The 24,155-nt window shown below is 38.1% G+C and overlaps 1 protein-coding gene and 2 long non-coding RNA genes across 10 annotated transcripts; 2 read left to right on the forward strand and 1 right to left on the reverse strand.

Annotated features, from left to right (window-relative positions):
* Window positions 1–2,131: 2,131 nt before the first annotated feature.
* On the forward strand, window positions 2,132–4,343 carry LOC149048970 (uncharacterized). Its single transcript, XR_016184676.1, has 2 exons — window positions 2,132–2,334; window positions 3,259–4,343. It is a non-coding gene; the product is annotated as an uncharacterized LOC149048970 (long non-coding RNA).
* Window positions 4,344–9,136: 4,793 nt separating this feature from the next.
* LOC149048971 (uncharacterized) lies at window positions 9,137–11,311 on the reverse strand. The gene is made up of 2 exons (XR_016185000.1): window positions 10,867–11,311; window positions 9,137–10,640 (listed from the first exon to the last, which is right to left on the reverse strand). It is a non-coding gene; the product is annotated as an uncharacterized LOC149048971 (long non-coding RNA).
* Window positions 11,312–11,459: 148 nt separating this feature from the next.
* On the forward strand, window positions 11,460–18,222 carry LOC113676368 (uncharacterized). 8 transcript variants are annotated; one of them, XM_089198900.1, is made up of 16 exons: window positions 11,462–12,030; window positions 12,454–12,556; window positions 12,791–12,816; window positions 12,865–13,011; window positions 13,107–13,238; window positions 13,500–13,670; window positions 14,478–14,617; window positions 14,882–14,996; window positions 15,103–15,186; window positions 15,312–15,492; window positions 15,637–15,732; window positions 16,003–16,089; window positions 16,337–16,388; window positions 16,537–16,602; window positions 16,936–17,114; window positions 17,253–18,222. In XM_089198900.1, the coding sequence occupies exons 1-16, from the start codon at window positions 11,515–11,517 to the stop codon at window positions 17,960–17,962; spliced, it is 2,805 nt and encodes a 934-aa protein (XP_089055026.1). In that variant the 5' UTR covers window positions 11,462–11,514; the 3' UTR covers window positions 17,963–18,222. The 8 variants fall into 8 exon arrangements, with proteins under 8 accessions (XP_089055024.1, XP_089055025.1, XP_089055027.1 ...); XM_089198898.1 differs by having other exon boundaries at window positions 11,460–12,030; window positions 12,791–13,011; XM_089198899.1 differs by having other exon boundaries at window positions 11,460–12,030; window positions 12,791–13,011; window positions 14,885–14,996.
* The last annotated feature ends 5,933 nt before the right edge of the window (window positions 18,223–24,155 follow it).

Consider the following 24,155-nt stretch of genomic DNA (forward strand, 5'->3'; position numbering starts at 1 on the left):
TGCCGATAGTAATGTTGGTATAATTTGCATTATTATTCATTCAAAATATTTCCCTGTTTCTGAAAGGTGAAAACCACTCACATATTTCATCATAACCAGCTGCTGTTGACCAAATTTGGAAAAAATTTTCTCATATTGAACCAATGACATCAAAAGCAGCCGGCTCCAGGTTATTGAACCATTGACCAAGAAAACCTGGGGATGAGGTTGTATAATTTTTTAAATGAATAAATAATATTAAAGCAATTATTCTTTCTTTCTTGTTGTGTAACCAGACTGCTGGGCTACTTCAGCCTATTGATGAGACACTGGTTAAAAAAATTCATGAGCTTGTTGGAAGTGGTGTTAATTGTGTTTCTGAAATGCAACAGCACCTGCATCATTATGTAAAGAAGGAACTTTTCACAGGTCAACAGCCTCCAGATCTAACCAACAGACGGTTCTTCCCAACAACCATGGATGTCAGGAACCACATGTATTGTGCCACAGTGGTGTGCAGACATTCACAAATTGATCAACAAAACCTTGACTTAAAAATCAAGAAGTGGAAAGAAGAAAGCCCAGATGATAATTTCTTTTTCAGGCCTTACTGCCTTACAAGTGATAGTGAGTCCTATCAACAACCACAGTCACTGAAGGAAGAAGACAGCACTGATGTAATTAAAATAAGTATAGGTGATCCATTTTAAACAAGACAACATGGCTGTGTGATTCTGAGATACATGCTGGTCAGATCCTCCTAAAACAAAAATTCCCTCTTGTAGATGGTCTAAGGGACCCTGTTATTGTGGGTGCATTAGTCACTCCAGTCATTAGTGAGTTTGTACAGATCATAAACACTGGCTCACACTGGGTTTGCCTGAGCACAATAGCTACTAGTCCTGGAACTGTCAAGGTGTATGACAGCTTATATCAAAATGTAAGCACGGTTGCCATTGATCATTCATGTCGCATGCTATTGTATACTGGTTCTACAGTCACTTTTTGTAATGAAAGAGTGCAAAAGCAAACAAATTCAAATGACTGTGGGTTGTTTGCACTGGCATTTGCTACAGATTTATGCCATGGCCTAGACCCCACAGCGCAGTCATATGACCAAGACAAAATGCGCAAACACTACATCAACTGCCTGGACTTGCATGATATGGTTCCTTTCCCAAGAATGTCAAGACGGGTACCATATCATGCAATCACCCAAAGAAAAGCAGTGACAATCTAAAAGTCTATATGTGGCTATGGTCTGAATGATTTGTAATTCAAAATTATGAATGAATTCAAAATTATGAAAACTATGAATTTCTCCGTCAGTTTTCTGCGTAACTTATTTTTCCTTGTTCTTGAGTTTGTGGTGCTTTAATATCATGATGAAAATTGCCTGTAAGAATTTCATGGATGATACTTATAGACCCACATTTAATCCATAGGTTATATTCTACAAGTTCAAATTGAAATACTTAACATTTAGGAGGAAGCTCAAGCTGAATATTCGAATGTTGACCGTCGGTGTATTGTCATCACACAATCATCTTAAAATTGTGAAATATGTACATCAATTTATTTAATACAAGTTTGAAGGCTTATCATGTGATAAACTTCTGATTAAGTACCTCTTCAGAAATTTCTGTACATATAAGTTTAACACAAATGCAATTAAAATTAATATTTATCTTTCTCGAGTATTTTGATGTCATTGTTCTTCTGCTCACTTGGCAGCTATGAGGCTTCGGTCGATGGTGTGTTGGATTTTCAAGAGGTGTTGCCAATCAATCAGATCGACCGAAACCAGGTTGACAACTTACGAACCGGCCAAACATTTCGTTAACAGCGCCATCAAAGTATCATTACAGTCCAACAAAGGACCTGTTTTTCTGTTCAAATCTGGCAGAAACTGGCTCAGACGCACTACGCGAACTTCCTAACACTCGAGTACACTGTGAGTACGCGTCAACAAGAAAAAGCGGAAATGACATTGTAAACTGCGGATACTCATACAAGATGCCGCTGATATGTCGTGGGCTCATCTGGTTTAGGACGATGTTACATAGTGCTTTACACTCATTACTAATAACGATTAGCATTATTTCAGTGCATGTGTGAGACCTTCGGGCTCAAAGCTTGGGAACTTGTATTAAGGGAAAGATAAAATGGCGGCTTACGGCGGCGGAGGAAATCTCAGTTGTGTAATATTTTAGCGTGAAAAGGCTTGGGTGTTGTGATCTGGTTCTCAAGTAAAAAAAATCACGGTCTGCAATGGCCCTACCACCTTTTGAACAACAAGAAAACATTGAAACGGTGGTAAAAAGCAGCAAGTTTCGAAGTCTAAACGAAAGATGGGTAAGCTGAGTTTCAGTCAAATATTAGGACATTTGGGATGTAATTTCGATACCGAATAAATAGTTCTACATGGCTATACACGCATAGGATTCTGTTGTATTATTAATTCTGTTACAAATAGTAACGCTCTTGATGAAAGGGAACCAGCGACTGGTTTTGCTGTTATTCCTTACATACAGGGTGTTACTGAACCCATCAAGAGAATTTTGAATAGCCACAACGTTAAAGTTGCTCAAAAACCTTTTCAGACTTTGGGGCATATTTTCGCCAAACCTAAGGATCCTGTCACGAAAGAACAACGAACCGACGCCATTTATTCTATTCCTTGCAATGACTGTGATAACGAATACATCGGACAGACCAAACGCCAGTTTGGTACACGGTTAAAAGAGCACCAAAAAGCGGTTTTTCTTTGCAAAAAGGAAAATTCAGCTTTATCGGAGCATACTTGCCTAACCAACCATACAATTGGGTGGGATAATTCTAAAATTACCACTACTAATCGGCGTTACCACCAGCGCCTTTGTTTGGAGGCTTGGCACATTAACTCCGCCCACGCTCCTTTAAATCGTGACGATGGCGGTCTGCTTCCTGACGCCTATTTACACCTCGTCAGAAAAAAAGGCCGCTAATTAGTGATCATTTAAAAGGACCTCTTGTTGCAGCGTTTAGATCACCCCTGATGAAGGCACTAGACAGGAGTGTCGAAACGTTGGGTCTATGAATTGTAACTTCTTCGGTTACATTCATTAAATCTGCAAACCAGTGTAGCTTCAAACTATGTCTGATTCTGTTGTGTTCACGTGAAGGCCATTTCAGCCATTCCTGCCACTTGTAAGTGGTAGGAAATAAAAAATATGCATACTTGTTTCCTATTGAAGCCCTGTGAAATCACAAATTTGATTTATTTCTTCTTTGTTTTAGGTGGTCATTATCCATTATTTTTGGAAGTCGATGCTGATGAGAAAGAAAAAATGTTTACGATTATTTCTTCTCTCGAACATTTTACTATTTAGGTACCAAATAATCTTGATACTGAAGACCATTGCATCCTATTATGAAAAATTTACCCCTGATTGCTTTGTCAACATGTATGATGTAATATACCTTGTGATTTGTGGGATTTTCACAAGTAAACTAGAAATACCTGTAGAGGGTAATGATGTACTTAATGCAAAGTGTTTTGGTACAAAGGCTGCTTTGCTGTAATCTACCTGAAGGTGCTTTTTATATGCTAGTAACACTTGCACAGCCAAGTCAAAATGTTCTTTAGTAGTAGACAAGCTGGCTGTAGTAATTATAGGCAGCAGAGGCCAAACCTCATCCTGAAAAGCAGTCTGAAAGGTGTGAAGTCAGTTGAAGATACTTCATCGTAGGCAGCCAAATTGCAGGCTGTCAGCCCATTTTGAGTGAGTAGTTAAACTCAAGATTGGCTATTTTAACTAATTTTATTGAGAGCCAAATCCTGCAAGGCTTATATTCTTTATTAATTTGAAGTGTTACTTTTATCTTTCTTATTTTGCAGTAAGTGGGCTTGTTGTGGCCATTTTTCTCTCAAACATTTTTTTCAGCCTAGTCAAAATGTTTTTTAGAAGTAGGCAAGCTGGCTATTGTAATAGGAGGTAGAGGCCAAACCTTGTCCAGACTAGACGCCTAACAAATGTTCTGTGTGGACAGCCAAATCCCTGGTTACGGGCACATTTTGACTAGGCTATTTGTTATCTAGCTACTAAGTAATCTTATTATTAAAGATTACTGCATTCCTTTTTAATAATTTGCTGCCAATTGTATGCTGTATATAGCTTATGATTTGTGTGATTTTCAAGAGTAAATTAGAAATACCTGAAGATGGTAATGATGTACTAGATAATGTACTTGATGCAAAGCAATTTTGGTACAAAGTGTATGCCTTGTCCTTAGGTGATTTTAACATGCTAATAAGATTTGTTATTCAAATAATATACGTCAGCTGGAATGGGAATATTGAAAGAAAAATAATAATATTTAACCATAACAAGTTTTGGTTTTATTTCCAAATTAAGCACTTAGTTAAAGATCACTGCACTGATCAGGCCCCGAAGGCCAAAAAAGTGCTGTCTGCTGTTAGTTTAATTTTTGTCATTTCTATTGATTTATTTCATTTATCAATGTTTCTTTGAGTTATAATTCATTAATCTCTTTCAATAGTGCAGGTTTGCCTAATCCAACATGTATGTATGTACAATCTCAGTTGAAATTTTGAGTGGCAGGCAAGCTGGCACTTAATAGGTAGCAGAGACCAAATCTTGTCCTGAATAGAAGTCTGACATGTGTGAAATTGGCAGCTATTTCATTGTAGGTGGCCAAATTGTTGGCTGCAGCACATTTTGACCTGGCTGATTGTGTGTGTTATGTATGTGTTCTTCTTTTTAGGTGATAAACAGGTCAAAGTACCGAAAAAAAAACCTCTGTGATAACTTGGTAGTCTAAGATGTAAAAATTTTTAACAATAAGGTAAAGCTTGATCATTCTTAAGAGTTTGCATCTGTTCTAAAAGTTTTGGGGAGAGTTAGGGGAGCATTATTTATTCAAATGTGTTAAAAAGTAACAAAAAAATAAAAAGAACTAGGGCAAAATCCCAATTTGCTTTAAAAGTTTATTTTATAAGGGCATAATTCTGGATATAGCTTGTACAATAGGTTGGCCTGGGAGGGACCAAGAATTAAAGAATTCATTGATTCTCTTACACCTTTTGTCTGCATAGTGTGCTTCTGTAGAGCTTAGTTATTGCTGTAGAAAACGTTTTTGGAGGGCCCTTGAGATCACTCACTTTTGAGCTAGTTGCCCCTAGGGAAGAGGATATCTGTACTCATTATCTCCCTTGGGGGGGGGGTGAAGAGTTAAAGACTGATTCTTCTCTAGTAGCCACAAGTACCCCTGCATATGGAAATTTTGAACACTATTAAAGGGCTAGTACCCTCATTTCATACTTGAATTTCTAATTTAGTGTAAGTTATGACAAATAATGAATGTAAATTCATCTTGGTTGTACAGGTTATATCCAGCAGTCCTTAAAAAAAACTAAAAAGGTATTTTTCTGAATTAAAAAAAAAGTGTTCTTGCTTCAAAGTAAGTGCATGATATGTCATTCAATTAATGCTCTAGCAGAGTTTTTGTTTGAAATGCCAAAATCAACTTCATGAGTAAGGACAAAAAAAAAAGGCAATAAGCAAATGTTCCTCTGTATCCTTTATGTCAATTTGGGCTGAAAAACAGGTTTTTTTCCTTTTGCAAAAATTAGCTTATTTCACGACCAAAAACGATGCAAACAAGCTGAAACGTTATGTTTTCAGCAAAACAGCGATAGAATCTGCGAAAAAACAATGGAGACAAGCTAACACACAGTGTTCTCAGTAAAATTTGGGCAAACAAAACCTTAAAAACCAAAAAAAAAACAATTGCGCTGACTTACCCATTTTTTGCCAAGATAACTGCCAAAACACTGAAAACTAGCTTGAAACTACATGTTTTTCACAAGATCGCGACGAAATCTGTCTAAAAACTCCAAAACACGGCAGAAATGTACGATTTTTGCAACATTTTTCGCTAAAGTTGACAAAAACACTAAATTCGACTGAAAAACACGTTTGTTTTTTTTGCAAAAATAAGCTTATTTCAGTTTTAAAAACGCTGCAAAAAATGTTCTCAGCAAAATAGTTTAAGAGTCTGTGGGAAAACACAAAAACCAAGCTTAAACCAAGTGTAAATTGATAAAAAGGCCCGAATTGCGCATTTTGGCAGTTATTTTGGCAAAAAATGGTATATTTTGAATTCAAGCAACCTTTCAAGTAGTTGTTAAAGTTTAGAGCCAAACACAATACCAAAAAAAATTGTATGTTTTCAGAAAAAATTGTGACCCTCAGCCCAATCATAATCCCACCCTACCCAAGCCCTAACTCTAGCTGCGAGCTATCCTAACCCTAACCCTAACCCCGGGTTAGGGTTAGGGCTCGGGTTAAGAACGGAACTTTTCACTCCAGTCAAAATGATGCAACTGAAAAAGGTGACAAAATCTTCTTAAAAATATTTTTGAAGAGGCTTACACCCTTACCCTAAACACTAACCCTACCCCCAAACCCTCACCCCAAACCTTCACCCTAGCCCTAACCTCAACCGCAGACCCTCTAACCCTAACACTAAGCCTAAACCCTAACCCTAACCCTAGCCCCACACCATAACCCTAAAACCTAACCCTAAACCCTAAACCCTAACCTATAGCCCTTAACCTAGACCTAACCCTAACCCTAACCCTAACCCCAACCTTCTCTATCTATCCTGTAAGTGTACCAGTCGGCCTATCGTTTGTTTTTCAGTAAACTTTCAAGTAGTTACTGAAATTTACAAACACAATACCAAAAACCCTGCAATTGAATGCTTGTAGAAAAATATTAACGCCAACCCTAAGCATAGCCTCATCCTAGCCTTAACCCTAATTCTAACACTAAACCCCGCTAACTCTAAGCATAATTTTACCCTAGCCCTAACCCTGATTGTAACACTAAACCCCTCTGACCCGAAGCAACCCAAACTCTAACCCTAACCAGGTAATGGGCTCCTGCCCTAACCCTATCCTCAACCCTGACTTAAACCCTTTACCATAGCTTAGGATTGGTTTGGGGTTTGGGTTAGGTTTAGGATAGCACAGAGTTAGAGTGAGCACAGGACGAAATAGCATGATTCCGTAATTCGGAAAAATGAAACTCTATGTTTCCACATCATTCACTTCTTCCTTGGACCTGTTATGTTTCCGTTATGATTCCTGAACGGAAATATGACGACACGTTTCCGTTGCATTTCTGTCAACGGAATATTATCATCGCCTGTTTCCGTTACGTTTCCTTGTACGGATTCAAACTTTTATCGTCAAGTAAAACATATATTTATAAAGTGCTGTACAGTTCTTACACCACGTTACCATGAAGACGTGATCGTTCGAGGACAACAAAGGCAAATTGACGTGCATTAGGTGTGTACGTTCGTAGGAATCATAAGAAGTCCTAGAAGCTTCGATGTTTTACACTGAGCTATGTGCATGTTAATTTTGGAACTGTTTCGAAACCTTACAAAATTGAATCTTTTAAACTTACTCTGTGCTTAGATTTTTAAGCAGCTGGATCATTTGAGCCAGTTTAGTCACTCAAACCAGCAATACAATACTAGGCTAACTGGATAGTTTTAGGGTTAGGGTTAGGATTTTCAAGTAGGCACACGCAGTTGTGTGGATATTGTGGTACATGGAGTTTAGTAGAGTGTAGATTTTAGCAGTATTTGCCAGTGTTGACATATTTATAAAATTATGGTTCCAAAGTGCGTGTCACTGTTGAGAACCCAAGAAAATCATGAGAAAGTCGCCGATGGATTAGCCATAAAAATAAGCCCAACTCTGAGTCAATGCCAAACCACAAGAAAGTTGTGAAACTCGCGCCAATGTAAAAAAAAAAAAAAACAACTGAGGTTCGAAGTATGGGTCGCTAACATCCTATGAAAATCATGGGAAAGTCGAGGAGATTGGTCATGGTACCAACCAATGCCACTTTCCCATGAAAATCAAGAAACCTGTGGTAACTAGCCAACATATGCTAGAATGACAATCTTTAATAAAATTCATATCTAATAAGGATGTGTGAAATGGCCAATATCGCTCTTGGCCGAGATACTGGTTTGCCGTGTTTTGGCAGTTATTTTGGCGAATATGGTTAAAATCAAATCTGTGTAAAAACAGTAAAATCAACGAGTTATTGAGGTTCGTCAACATAGGGAGGGTCCTCTTAGTCTAGAGAAAAACTTCTGCCCACGGCTAAAGGCGTTAAATTAATAAATTGATATATCTGGGCGGCATATCAAACAGCAACACTAAACTTCTCCTTTCTCACAGCTTTTTCCCCTTTAACATCTTTGTTCATTCCATTTTTTTTAAAGTAAAAACTCGTTTTGGAGGCATAAAGGTCCCTAAAGCAACGTTTCAAGATTTTATGGCGATCTTGTGAAAAACATGTAGTTCCAGCTAGTTTAGAGGGTTTTGGCAGCTATTTACACAAAAAGTGGGTAAAATCAGCCCAATTTGTCGTGTTTCTGACGGTTTTTACGCGTTTTCCCCCAAATTTTACTGAGAACACTGCGTTTTAGCTGGAATAAGTGTTTTCATATGGATTGTATCCCTATTTTGTTAAAGACATCGTGCTTTTGAATGTAAAATAGGCTGATTTTTGCAAAAAAAAAAGTGTTTTTCAGGTCGAATTGAGCGCTTTTGTCAACTTTTGCGAAAAATTTGGCAAAAACTCGTACGTTCTGCCGGATTTTGGTGTTTTTAGATAGATTTCATTGCAATTTTACGAAATACATGTAGTTTCAGCTAGTTTGCAGCGTTTTGGGCTTGAGACCGGCAAGAGTGATGGTAGACACTCTTAGCAGAGATAATTGTGCTAGCAGATATTAAAATTTCACCTGTAAAGACAATAAATTAATTGAACACAAGAAAAAGGAAACTTGATAAAAAAATTAGAATAATGGCGGGGAGAAAAGAGGGCTGCACTAAAGATTATGTACTTGTGTTCTTGAAGCTGAAAATTAACAAGGTTCCTAACAATTTTTGAAAATCACACAAATCCCAAGCTATATCCAGGGTTTTCTCTTAATAAAATTAACTCTTAAAACAAATTGGGATTTTACCTTGGTCCTTTTTTTTTACTTTTTATGTACATTATTTATGTATAAATAATACTCCCCTGACCCTCCCCCAAATTTCCAGAACAAATGGAAACTCTTAAGAATGATCAAGCTTTACCTTATTATTTAAAATTTTTACATCTTGAATTATCAAGTTATCACAGAGGATTTCTTGGTACTTTAACCTGTTTAACACCCTAAAAGAAGTGCACATATATACTACACACAATCAGCCCAGTCAAAATGTGCCACAGCTGACAATTTGGCTGCCTGCCACAATATAGCTGCCGCTAACTTCACACTTTTCACACTTCCATTCAAGACAAGGTTCAGCCTCTGCTGCCTATTACTATCACCAGCTTGCCTTCCACTCAAAAACATTTTGACTGAGCTCATCTATACATACATACATAAGTGGGAGATTAGGTTACATGAGCGAACCTGCACTATTGAAAGAGATCAATGAATTACAATTCAAAGAAACATTGATAAATAAAATAAATCAATAGAAATGACAAAAATCAAACTAACAGCAGACAGTACTCTTTCAGCCTTCTGGACCTGAGCAGTGCAGTGATCTTCAACTAAGTGCTTAATTTGGACATAAAACCAGAACTTGGTATAGCTAAATATTATTATTTTTCTTTTAATATTCCCACTCCAGCTGATGTGTATTATTTGAATTACAAGTCTTATTGGCATGCAAAATCACCTATGGACAAGGCACACACTTTGGACATAAAACCAGAACTTGGTATAGCTAAATATTATTATTTTTCTTTTAATATTCCCACTCCAGCTGATGTGTATTATTTGAATTACAAGTCTTATTAGAATGCAAAATCACCTACAGAAAAGGCACACACTTTGCACCAAAATAGCTTTGCATCAAGTACATTATCTAGTACATCATTACCATCTTCAGGTATTTCTAATTTACTTGTGAAAATCACACAAATCATAAGCTATATACAGCATACAATGAGCAGCAAATTATTAGAAAGGAATGCAGTAAATTTTAATAAGAATATTACTAAGTAGTTAAATAACAAATAGCCCAGTAAAATTGTGCCCGTTGCTGGGAATTTGGTTCTCAATAAAATTAGCTAAAATAGCCAATCTTGAGTTTTACTGCTCACTCAAAATGGGCTGGCAGCTTACAATTTGGCCGCCTACAATGAAGTACCTTCCGCTAACTTCACATTTTTCAGACTGCTTTTCAGGAAGAGGTTTGGCCAGCTTTTCTACGACTCAAAAACATTTTGACTGAGCTGTGCAAGTCTTACTAGCATATAAAAAGCACCTTCAGGTAGATTACAGCAAAGCAGACTGTGTACCAAATGCTCTGCATTAAGTACATCATTACCCTCTTCAAGTATTTCTAGTTTACTTGTGAAAATCCCACAAATCACAAGGTATATTACATTATACATTCCAGTTGACAAAGCAATCAAGGGTAATTTTTTCATAATGGATGCAATGATCTTCAGTATCAAGATTATTTGGTACCTAAATAGTAAAATGTTCGAGAGAAGAAATAATCATAAACATTTTTTCTTTCTCATCAGCATCGACTTCCAAAAGTAATGGATAATGACCACCTAAAACAAAGAAGAAAAAAAAACAAATTTGTGATTTCACAGGGCTTCAATACGAAACAACTATACATATCTTTTATTTCCTACCACTTACAAGTGGCAGGAATGGCTGAAATGGCCTTCACGTGAACACAACAGAATCCTATGCGTGTGTAACCATGTAGAACTATTTATTCGGTATCGAAATTACATCCCAAATGTCATGATATTTGACTGAAACTCAGCTTACCCATCTTTCGTTTAGACTTCGAAACTTGCTGCTTTTTACCACCATTTCAATGTTTTCTTGTTGTTCAAAAGGTGGTAGGGCCATTGCAGACCGTGATTTTTTTTTTACTTGAGAACCAGATCACAACACCCAAGCCTTTTCACGCTAAATATTAAACTACTGAGATTTCCTTCGCCGCCGTAAGCCGCCATTTTATCTTTCCCTGAATACTAGTTCCCAAGCTTCGAGCCCGAAGGTCTCAGACATGCACTGAAATTATGATATTCGTTATTTCAGGGCCAATTTAGAAATAACGATAATCGTTATTTTGGTGTCGAGATCATGCTGATCACAACTGAACGCACATTTACCCCTTTCCTCCGCCATCTTGAATGTTGTAAGACAGTGGAACCGAGTCCTTCTCTTTATTTAACACGTGTAAAGAGCATTGGTAAAGAGTGCCACGAAATTATACTATATCCATAAATTTGGTGCCAATTTAGAAATAACGATAATCGTAATTTCGGTCTCGAGATCATGTTGAAATTAACGCATACAAGCGGTCAAAGTAGGGCCTATTTACCTATCGAGACCTGAAAGGACTCAAGGCCTGGTGCCATAGCCTGCGAACCCTTGAAACGCGGCTTTGAAAAAGCTTTGGATAACATTATGTCTCCTAAACGCGATTTTAGCTCGAAAAAAAGTTTGAATGTAGTTACTTTTAAAGGAGGAAAAGCTATAAGAAAGTCGAAGTTTAGTGTTCCAGTTCGATATGCCGCCCAGCAATTAACTGATACAACGTCTGTAGTCGCCGGATCTTCTCTAAACACGTGCGGCGGTTTTTCTCTAGACCAAGAAGACCTTCCCCATATTGACGAACATCATGGTTTGAGAACCAACCAAACATCTAAAAGTGAAAAAGTGCGACTGAAGCGCAAGTTAAAAGCTTACCATGAGAGGAAAGCCACGCTGGCTTTGTCTTGGCTCAATGCGAGAGAGCAGCTCGTCTCAGCGCTGTTGACCAGACAGGCTTTGCCTTTGGAGCAGATGTGTGTCATTCCTTTTTGCGAAGAAGAGGCGTGCGGCAGATGCCTTCACTGCAGTCCAGGGCAATTCCTATGTGCAGATCACATCAATTTAGTTCACGCAGGCGGTAGATCACTTCACCACCCGGAAGTTTGGAAAGTGAGTTGAAGATTTATGGAGGACAATCTCCTCCAGTCACCTTTTCAATTATGTTGTGAAACCCGATTTCTTGTGTACTCTGGCCGTTAGGCAATTTCATTTGTAAGTACGTTGTCTTGGGGTTTAATTGCAGAGACATCCATCTTTTTTTTCTTACAACTATATCACCTCTATTCAATTACTTCACTTGATGTAGTTTTTTCTCAACTTCAATATGCATTATGTCCATGAGACCTGACCCATTTTTATGCAGAGGAAAAAGCTAGAGCTGTAAGGATAATTTTTTCTTGCAAGCATACATGTAATTTGCTCTATACTCAGAACAAAGTAAAGTTTATTTTGGCAATTTTGAAAGAGTTGGCTGATTTAAATGGTGTGTGATTTGTATTCACCTGATTCATGTAGGATATTTTATGCTCTTAGGATGGAAGATTTGTGCCATATCAGTTTGGTGAGTGTGTATGGACCACACCTCACAACATGGATCATGGATATGTGCGTGACATTATAGCTGTCGGTTTGCATGGTAAGTAACTAACAGCTGTGCAATATGTAACTTTATTGTGAGATAGGTTGCCAGTCTGCAATTACTAGTACTACTTTTTACTTATACTTATATTTAAATAGTTAGTTTACCTCTTCCAGGAAGGTCTTTGTTTGTGTTTTAATTATTTTTTTCAACACAGAAAGGAATTAATAAACAAATATTATTATAGAAGAATACGACTATGGACACTCTATGGTGTTTGTCTTTATACAGGGCAGCAGAATCCCATCAAAATCAAATGTTGCGAGCATGAACCAGAAGCCATAACGCTGGTCAGGAATGGTTTCTGGCCATCTACTCCAAAACAGCCCCAGGTAGCCTTTGACCTTGAATTTATGGCCTTGCTCCAATACATTTTCTTAGAATGTAGAGTGTCTTTAAGGTCAATATGTCAGGCACTGCAGTGGCTGGTCCCACCTGCTTCAAAGGTTTATGTAAGTATTCATTCAGTAATTTTTTATCTTATGCTTATGAATTCCTTTTTATTTTCTTAATTTATACAATAAATAAATTATTTGTTTTCCTTTAGATTAAGGACATCTACCGGCTCCTTGTTGGAGATTGTTTCTGCGAGTTCCGGTATATGTCTAGCATGTTGAGTAACCTGAAGCATTTCAATCCTTTGTATGAGAATGATCATGAATGTCCTGCATGTCCTAAGGTTTGTGATAAGTCATCCTTCAGATGAAATGTCTAAGTGGGTAATATTTACCTTTAGAAATCTCAAATAACTATTACTATATGTGTTGGCATAATGAATGATATAATTTAGACAAGAAACATTGTTTTGAATCTTTCCTAGTGGTCCTCATAGTGTGGCAGCTGGTCTTAGCATGAGTTATTCCATTGTTTTTCATTCATTTAGGCGTAAGAAATATTTTTAACATGACATTTCTTATAAGATTTTGGCATCTGATTGTAGGAGAAGGGAAGTTTATTTATCTCTGTTGATGCATTGTTTGGATGTGTCTGCAAATGCAGCGCTGGAACTAGTGGAAAGTCCTCAAATCATGGAGAGGAACTGTTCATTAGCCAAGAAAAAGTAGATGCATTTCTAGCTAATTACAGCAAAAGATCAAGCAGCAAGTCAATGGTGTGTGAACCAAAGGACTTTTTCTCTTACTTTGTATTTTGTTGCATTGCTCTAACCTTTTGTTACCCATCAGTACTCATACCACTACTCAACCATTGCAACGAGAGACCAAAAGTAACAATTATGTTCATTACTTGTAATAATGATGTTAGTGCTGAATGATTTAAATATGGTACAGTTTGAAGGGTTAATTACTTTGGTAACATTCTGCCCAAAATACATGTAGCTCAAATATATTGTTAGTTTGTTCTGTAAACTTAATTTACAAGAACTGTGTGAATTGTCAGCTTCAAGAACAAGTACATAATCTTTATTGCAGCCCCCTCTTTTCCTTGGTCTTTTTCTATTTTTTTTTTTCTAAATACAGTTTTTTTCCCTCTTTTTTTGTAATTGATTTATGGTCTTTAAAGGTAATATCTTTGTATTTGCTTACACAACTAACTCTGCCAAGGGTATCTACTGTCACTCTTGCTGGTCCCAAGCCTGATTGAAAGAGGAAGGGTTGTTATCAAGCAGTAAATTTATTTGGTTGCCCCATTTTTTAAATTTTTATGAGAAATTGATGAATGATTATTATTTTCTGCCAATATTTTCCTTGCCACCTTTCCCATAATGTAATCTTTAATTTCTAATGTGAGGGTTCACCTCCAACAACCCATATCTACTTTGAATGCTACACGTACATGAATGCTACATAGATCTTAATTCCTGTTCTGTTTTTATCTTTGATACTTCTGCTTTAAATGACATCTCAAGAAAAGGTAGAAAGGAAGTTGAAGATTAAGAGTTAAATGTTTTCTGTTGTAGGAGCAGTGTAATCAGTTTCAAGCTGGTTCCAATCTCCGTTCCAAAAACAAATCCACAAAGCTCGATGAGACGGCCCTCTTTGGTGGAGGCTGCAAGCACGAAGTGCCACTGAAGTTTTTCAGCTTAAAGAGAGGAGAAGAGTATGTACATGCAAAAGGAAATCTGTACATTATTGGTCAGCTATTGTTAAGAAATATGTAACCAGAGTGCCTTGTAGAATGCATAAATTAAGAGACATGTCACTTTTTAGGTTCCTAAGGAAAGAATTTATATATGATAGTCGTACTGCTGTATAGCATAACTCTGTTTTATACACCATTTCTATTAGGGTACTCAATGAAACTAGGGAACAAATACATTACTGCATGGACATTGTGGCTAATAATGATTTTATTTTTATTAAGCAGGATTGGAAATGCTGTGTATTTGCTAAAATGGATTAAAAATCATGTGCAAGATAAAGCTATCAACATTCATTTCTTCTATGATATTGCATGTGTGCTGGATACACATTTGAGAGTAAGATTTTTTAGCGGTTTTATTTGAATTAAGTTGTGGTCATGGTACTCTGGCATTTTTGCTTGTCAAATGATGCCCTGTTGTTTTTAATTTATCTTCTCTGTAGAATACGCACCAGGAAACATTGCTTGAAAATGTTACTCTTGCGATACCTGCATTTCACTGCTATGGACACAAAGTTTCTTGTCAGGTATTTTGAAATATTTTCTTTTTGAACACTTTTGAGGAGTTGAAAGGTATTGAAAAACACATGCATGCTTACTCTAAAACAGTTATTGTTTTCATGAAGCTTTGTTTGGTGTTTTGTAACGCCAGGTCAACTACAGCGGAAGACGGCTGGAAGGGTTCGGGATGAGTGATGGTGAGGTGATGGAGAGACTGTGGTCTTACTTGAGGCCAACAGCAAAAATAACGAAGGAAATAACTCCAGCCCACCGAGTTTATACATTAACTGACTTCTTGATGCATTACGCTAAAAAGTCAATTTCGAACCTCGGTAATTTAGCTGTTAATCTTCACGTTTTACAAATACAGTTATCACCACAGTATATCATATTATAAACGATTTATGATATGTTTTCGTAAACTCGATCGTTATCTTGCTGTTTTTCACCATGTTTCGTTATCCCCCAAAATTTAGGAGAACGACTTCGTGACCATTTAAAGAAAGCAGTGGAAACGGAGAAAGAAACTGAAGAGCAACTCAATTTGCTTCTTGAGAAGTTGAATGAGACAGGTAGGGATTTGATTTCGTTACTTTCGTTATTTTTCCCTTCAACTAATTACATTGTTCCTTTACGTGTTAAAAAGAATTAGACTTCATTGCATGTGCGTCCTGTTGTGAGCTTTATGTCGTAAATACATATTGTATATTCTCTTCCCTTCATTAGCGAATTGGCATTTGGGTATTGCGGGATACTAGAAATTGAAACTTCGATGAATGTAACTTTGTTAGATACATAAGTATGTCAAGATGATGATACAGCCCCATTTTACTATTACCAAGGTATTAAGGTGGACGTATCCAACGTCTCAGAGTGGAGCATGATGGAGAAATCTACGGCTAACAAAGCGACCAGTACAGGAAGACCCAGTACGTACAAATTTCGCCTATTCATTGAGGGGAACTTATTTGGAATGGTTCACCTTTAACGACCAATAATAATTATGACAAATTAATGATTTCCATTGTACTTTGCCCCCCTTTTGATTACAGAGTGATAAATGTTTTGAAGTGCTTAAGAGGAAATTAGAGTACCACAACTGAAGTTCAGATAGGTACACGCAAGTCACTTAAACAGTTACAAGTTCGTGTATGATTTTACGTTTCCTACTTAAAGGTTCATCACCAGATGATTACCCGGACAAGTTGAGGCAGTTTTTCTGTGTAAGGTATGAAGTAGCATGGGGATCTGGTTTTCATACAATGTTTACCCCAAATTTTACAGTAAATGTGTCACTTTTGGTCCATCACTTTCTGTCATTTCTCCTGACTTTCTCTGATGCTTGTCTTCTGAATTTTCAAACTGTTCATTAACAGAACAAACCTGCAAAAATGTTCCCCGGCATCTGAAACTTGGAAAGTACTGACCGATCAGCTTGACAGGTATGAAACCATATTTTGGATCCTGCAATTTATTCCCCTCATCTGGGAACTAATTGATCTTTACGTAAGGATATTAAAACGATTTTCAAATGAGGTCCGCCAAAACAAAGCAAAGAACTCATTACCAGCCACAAAATCTAGAAATAGCTTATCATACAAGTAAACAAACAATCAGGCAGTCGGGCAAACAGAATTATGGAAAATTCCATGTCATTAAACGTGGAAGTCGTTATAGGTATTATACTGGGTTCTTAGGGCAAGTTTTGATTGCCAATCGCACTTCAAAACAATGCAAATCCAAACCAATAATTTCAACCAAATTTTGGGTAATAGGTTGGATCAACAGCTAAAGAACCTTGAGGGCGGCCAACCCCTATGGTCTCCTTACAGTAGCATGTATATTGCATACCTCCGCGATTTGCAAGACAAACGTCGAGAAGACTTGCTATTATCCGTGCATGTCAAGTGCTCAGAAAGGTGGTTTCTCTTACAACTGATGAAGAAATATGCAGGTATTGCATTGATATGTTTCAGTGCTAACAGTCGTCGATAAGAAGCCCGATTACAGCTAACCAACACATCGTATTGAAATGATTATAACCTAGGCTTTCTAGGGTATCATTTTGACTCATGTCGTGTTAATTCTTTAGATGGACAAGCCATTGCAAAACGGCTTTGTACGCAAATTACAAAGGCAACGGGAGCCATTAAACAGCTTGTCAAGGAGTACACAAGACAAAACGTTGACACGGTGGGTTGTAAATACCCCTCCACAATTGCGGTTGAAGACGCGCTAAGCATCGACAGTCCACTGTGGCGTGTACTAAACGATGACACCCAACCGCAGTCTGCTGTTCCCTATTGTTTAAAGAGGCAACTCATTGATTTGTTTCACACACGCAAAAGATGCTTAGAGGAAATAGCCAACACCAAAGAAGAAATGGCTCGGATGTTCAGTCATTTCGAGGGAAAGTTGAAGGTATTGGACACTTGGTCAAAGGAACTGATGGCACAGAAAGATACGGAGCGAGCTCGCGCATTACTCTCCATTGCCCGCACTAAAATGGATGAGCTTTCCGTATTCACAGGTCATCTCCACGGTCTCTTTTCTAATGATGATGATAGCCATGAGGAATGTAAAGCTCAGTTTGACCTTGGAATTTTCCCCGAAGTGGATTGTGATGATGCCGATGAGGAGGTTCAGATGGAGGACGATTACAACACTGATGAAGCTGACGTGGTTCAACAGCTTGGCCAAAGTGAAGTCTTTGAGGACCTGCGTTCCGTTCTCAATGCTGAATACGGAAGTGACAGTGAATCTGATTCAGATAGTTCAGATTTAAACACAGAAATATCTTGATTATAACTTGTGAGTCGTTTCAACTGCCTGTTCCTTTTCCTCTTTCACTCAAGAATGTAAATCTACGAACAAGTGTTATCAATCAGCTAAAAAAAATTAAGCTCACTGTCAACTAGTCAGTCACTTTATACGACAAATAACAGCTCTCCTCCACGAATTAATTCAATTTTGTTTTATCGACTTTGGCTCCTTGACGTATCCTTACCTGGTCATTTTGTTGTGACGTTTGAAGCCTGATTAAATTGAAAAAGTTTCAGCATTTTGGCCTAAGTGTCTTTGTTCGCGGGACAAGTATTTTAACGCATGGCAATGGCGACCTTTATTAAAATTATTTAGTGCATTATTACATGAGTCAAGAAAATCTAAGGTTCGCAATTTTGCTAAAACGAGTGAGAGTGTGAGTGTGGGTGAAGAGCAATATCCCATAAGAGCGACGAGGAAGTCGAGGCATCGGCCAATGTCGGCAAAATGGACCCAAGTGTCCCATAAATACCATAAGAAAGTTGTGGAAACTGGCCTTTATGGCCAAAATGGGTCCAATTGCAAGTCAGTGTCGATATCCCACAAAGATCGTGGGAAACTTGTAGAAACTGGGCAATATCGCTAAAATGGGTCCAAGTGGGAGTCAAAATCGTTATAAGCAAGTTGTGGAAACTGGCAAATATCGCCAAAATGGGTGCAAGTGCGGGTCAATGTTGACATCTCGTCAAAATGATAAGAAAGTCGCAGGGATTGACCAAAATCACAATCAAAGTGCTCTGTGAGCAAACTCGTGAATTGACACATGATTTTTTAGATCATGTTTAATGTTATCTGGTTTAGGGAATTTTGTGGTTGATTGTCATATCTAGAGTACGAGCAGTAGTTCAGTGTTCGCTAATGTAGCAAAGAAACAAAGTAACGTTGGGATAAGAAGGCATTACCATTGAAATAATCATGCTATTACATTTGACAAGGTGGATGATGTCATGTGTTTTAAACGTCTATCATTTTTGTTTCTGGTTTAAGAGAAAAGGTTGGAAGTAAATGTGGGTGAAAAGTGAGATTTACTGTCTTTCGTTGTAAATATTAGAAAATCAAGGCAATTCTGTCTTAATGAAAACATTAACGATTCCCTCTTTATCAAAAGAGACAAACGGGAACGAGTTTTGAGTGATATAACTAAGCTAAGCCTGCCACCGTCATTTTGGATCTCCGCCTGGGTAGATTTAAGTCACGTGCTAGGCAACGTGTAATCAATAACAAGATAGAATTTCATTTCAGGCCTATTTACCAATTTTGTGGTGTGTAACTTTCGCATTTTAGTACGTTGTATGAATGTTGAATCTTCAAATTGTCTTGAAACTTAAAAGAAAATTGTTCTTTTAAAATTCACTGAAAATCGGTAGCTAAAACTGTTTGTTTAGGTGTTATTTGATTTTCGTGTTAACTTGTTATTTCGTCAGTCGCCGGCATCTTTTGTTGCTTCACACAGGAAAAACACACGCGACGAAACGTAATGATCAATTTTGTCCTCAATCTCACGCTATAACAGAAAAAGCTTTTGAACATCTGTAAACTCCGAGCACTTCGCAGTAAGTGATATTTTCAATGAATCTTCGGTTTGTTTTCAAGTTCAAGGATTGTAAATTACAATTTTATGAAAAATGAAGGTTGTTCTGTTATTTCAGTGTGAATCCTTGCATGCCTGCCAGTCGCTGGCGCCGCTTGTTGAAACTAAAACGTAAAAAAAAAAACTCTTTAAAGATTGTAATTGGCTTCTTTTTCACCCCACCACTATTCTTAGCAACAAAGGTCGCCATTTCGTCTTTTTATTGCTCGCCAAAAACTATCAAATGCTCTCAAAAGCCTAAAATCTAAAAAAAGTTTACAGGAATCGACCAATCGAGCGAGCGAGCGAGCGAGCGAGCGAATGCCATTCCCCACATCGTACCTATAACTCGCTCTTGCGCATGCGCGCAATTCACGAGTTAAAAATGGGTCCAATTGAGGGTCAATGCTAAGATCCCATGAAAATCATTAGAAAGTCGAAGACATTGGCTGAAATCACCAAAATGAGTTAGGGTTCGAATCGGTGTCAACTTCCCATGAGAATCGTAAGAAAGTCGCGGAAACTGGCTACTTTCGCTTAAATTGGTCCAAGTGGGAGTCAAAATCGTTATAAGCAAGTTGTGGAAACTGGCAAATATCGCCAAAATGGGTGCAAGTGGGGGTCAATGTTGACATCTCGGGAAAATGATAGGAAAGTCGCAGGGATTGACCAAAATCTCAAAAATGGGTCCAATTGTGGGTCAATGCTAAGATCCCATGAAAATCATTGGAAAGTCGAAGAGATTGGCTGAAATCACCAAAATGAGTTAGGGTGCGAACCAGTGTCAACTTCCCATGAGAATCGTAAGAAAGTCGCGGAAACTGGCTACTTTCGCCTAAATTGGTCCAAGTGGGAGTCAAAATCGTTATAAGCAAGTTGTGGAAACTGGCAAATATCGCCAAAGTGGGTGCAAGTGCGGGTCAATGTTGACATCTCACGAAAATCATAAGAAAGTCGCAAGGATTGACCAAAATCACTAAAATGGGTCCAATTGCGGGTCAATGCTAAAATCCCATGAAAATCATTGGAAAGTCGAAGAGATTGGCTGAAATCACCAAAATGAGTTAGGGTGCGAATCAATGTCAACTTCCCATGAGAATCGAAAGAAAGTCGTTGAAACTGGCCACTTTCGCATAGATGGGTCCAAGTGGGAGTCAAAATCGTCATAATCAAGATGTGGAAACTGGCAAATATCTCCAAAATGGGTCCAAGTGCGGGTCAATATTGACATCTCATAAAAATGATAAGAAAGTCGCAGGGATTGACCAAAATCACAAAAATGGGTCCGATTGCGGGTCAATGCTAAGATCCCATGAAAATCATTGGAAAGTCGAAGAGATTGGCTGAAATCACCAAAATGGGTTTGGGTGCGAATCAGTGTCAACGTCCCATGAGAATCGTAAGAAAGTCGTGGAAACTGGCTACTTTCGCCTAAATGGGTCCAGGTGTAAGTCAAAATCGTTATAAGCAAGTTGTAGAAACTAACAAATATCGCCATGATGGGTGCAAGTGCGGGTCAACGTTGACATCTCGTGAAAATCATAAGAAAGTCGCAGGGATTGACCAAAATCACAAAAATGGGTCCAATTGTGGGTCAATGCTTAGATCCCATGAAAATCATTGGAAAGTCAAAGAGATTGGCTGAAATCGCCAAAATGGGTTAAGGTGCAAATCAATGGCAACTTCCCCTGAGAATCGTAAGAAAGTCGTGGAAACTGGCTAATTTCGCTTAAATGGATCCAAGTGCAGTCAATGGCAATTTCCCACAGAAGACGCAGGAAAGTCGCAGCACTTAGCCAATATCGCCAAAATCGATGTTTTCAAATATCTCATGAATATTATGGTAAAGTAGCAGAGATTTGCCAATATTTCGTTAAAATGGATCCAAATGCGAGTCAATGTCGATATGCCATGGAAAATTTTCAAACTGACCAAATATCGCGAAAATTGGTATAACTGCAGGTCAATGTCGATATTCTTTGAAAATCATAGGTAAGTTTCGGAAAATCGCCAAAATCGCCAAAATAGAGCCGGGTGCCACTCAATGTCAATATCTCATGAAAATCATGAGACAGATGTGGAAACTCGCCAATATTGCCAAAATGGGTTTAAGTGCAGATCAACAGCAATATCCAGAGATATGAGAGTTCTGGAAGCTGGCCAATATCGCTAAAATGAGTCCAAGAGCGAGTCAATGTCGACTTCCCGTGGAAATCATGGGAAAAATTTAGAAAACTGAACGTAATATCGCTAAAATGGTTCCAAATTAATGCGTGTCGACAAGAAAATAATATGAAGGTGAGAAAATTTGCCAATTTCGCTAAAATGAGTCCAAGTGTGGGTTAATGCCAATATCCCATAAAAATGTGAAGAAAGTTATGTAAACTGGCCAATATCGCCAACATGAGTCCAACTGCGACTTAATGTCAATGTCCCATGAAAATATCAGACAGATGTGGAAACTGGCCAATATCACTAAAATGGGTCTAGGCGCGGATCAACAGCAATATCCCATGAAAATCATAGAAGAGTTATGGAAAATGACTAGTATCGCCAAAATGAGTCCAAGTGCGATTCAATGTCGATATCCCATGGAAATCATAGGAAAAATTTGGAAACTGACTAATATTTCCAAAATGAGTGTATGTGCGGACCAACAGCAATCTCCCATGAAAATCACAAGACAGATGCGGAAACTCGCCAATATCGCCAATGGGTCTTAGTGCTGATCAACAGCAATATCCCATGAAAATCATAACAGAGTTCTGGAAACTGGTAGTATCGCCAAGATGAGTCCAAGTGCGAGTCAATGTCGATATCATTGATATCGATATCATTGAAATCACATGAAAAATCTGGAAACTGACCAAATTTTTCCAAAATGGGTCTAAGTGCGGACCAACGGCAATCTCCCATTAAAATCATAAGACAAAAGTTGAAAATTCGCCAATGACGTCAAAATGGATCTAAGTGCGGATGAACGTCAATATTCGATGAAAATCAGAGAAAAGATGGCAAAATTCGCTAATATCGCCGAAATGGGTATAAGTGCAGGTCAATATCGATATTCTGTGAAACTCATAGCCAAGTTGTGGAAACCGGTTCATATTGCCAAAATGGGTTCAAGTGCGACTCAATATCTCATCAAAACCATAGAACAGATGTGTAAACTCGCCAATATCGCTAAAATAGGTCTCAGCGAGGATCGGCAGCGATATCTCATGAAAATCATATGAAGGTGAGGAAATCCGCCAATATCGCCAAAGAGAGTCCAAGTGTGGATTAATGCCAATATCCCATAAAAATGACGAGAAAGTTATGTAAACTGGCCAATATCGCCAAAATGGGTCCAAGTGCGACTCAAGGTGAACATCTCATCAAAATCTTAGGACAGATGTGGAAACTCGCCAATATCACTAAAATGGGTCTTAGTGAGGACCAACAACAATAGCCCTTGAAAATCATAGTACAGTTCTGGAAACTGGGCGAGTCGCCAAAATGAGTACAAGTGCGATTAAAAGTCGATTTCCCATGGAAATCATAGGAAAAATTTGGAAACTAACCAATATTGCCAAAATGGGTCTGACTGCGGACCAACCGCAATCTCCCATGAAAATCATAAAACAGATGTGGAAATCCGCCATTATCACCAAAATAAGTCCAAGTGGGACCCAATGTCGTTATCCCATGAAAACCATAACAATGTTACCGAGTTTTCATTGCTCGAGAACTCTGGTTTGGCTAAATTCACGTCTGCTGCAAATTGTCTTTAATTCTCTGAAAGGTGGTGAAATCTTCGTAAACACTCGGCTCAGAACAAATGTGGTGCATGCCAATAGGAAACAAGTGATAACAGGGATCAGTTCTTGATGTATTACGCTGTACATCAAGTATACTACGTGTATCCTCCTGGGAAGGCTAACACACACACACACACACACACACCCACAGTATTCGGGGTTTTACCCAATGAAACCGCTAAAGACCATAGAAATCCGGGCCATACGATCTTCGTTTCGTGTCTTAATTGGTTTCATAACACCAAAGTTACCGCAATACAAAGAAAATGAATAGAAGGGACTGTTTCCCCCTTATTCTTTTCAAGAAAAAATGACACTTTTAGTCTTGTTCCATGATACGATAGAAAGCCTAAAAATGGAAACTTTTCAGACCAGTTCATGAGGGGATGATGGACTACGATACTAGAGTCATTGATTGATATGTAAAGTACTAGCATTGACAAGACAATTGACCAATAGATTTGCTTGTTACTCGCTTTCATTATGCTCCTGCACGTCGGCACTTGTTATTTATTACTGGTTTTTGTTAGGTAAATACAAGTGTTAATGGTCTCTCGAGAAAAATTGGTTTAATAGCACCTCTCACCAGTTAGTTCTAAAGCAAGTACCTTGTGCAGCTTTTATGATTACTACTTTAGCTTCTACTCTAGCATGGTGTATATAAGAGCGCTCTACGAATAAAAGTATACCGTGGAACCAAACGCTATCTCTTTCTTGACGTCCGACTTGACAAGTTCACTCGAAGTAGATCGCTGTGTGCCAGGAAATCGTGACGAGTTCCGTTCTCATTAGCCGAGTGGTC

Source organism: Pocillopora damicornis, chromosome 3, assembly GCF_964200805.1.
Source record: "Pocillopora damicornis chromosome 3, jaPocDami1.2, whole genome shotgun sequence".
NCBI lineage: Eukaryota > Metazoa > Cnidaria > Anthozoa > Scleractinia > Pocilloporidae > Pocillopora > Pocillopora damicornis.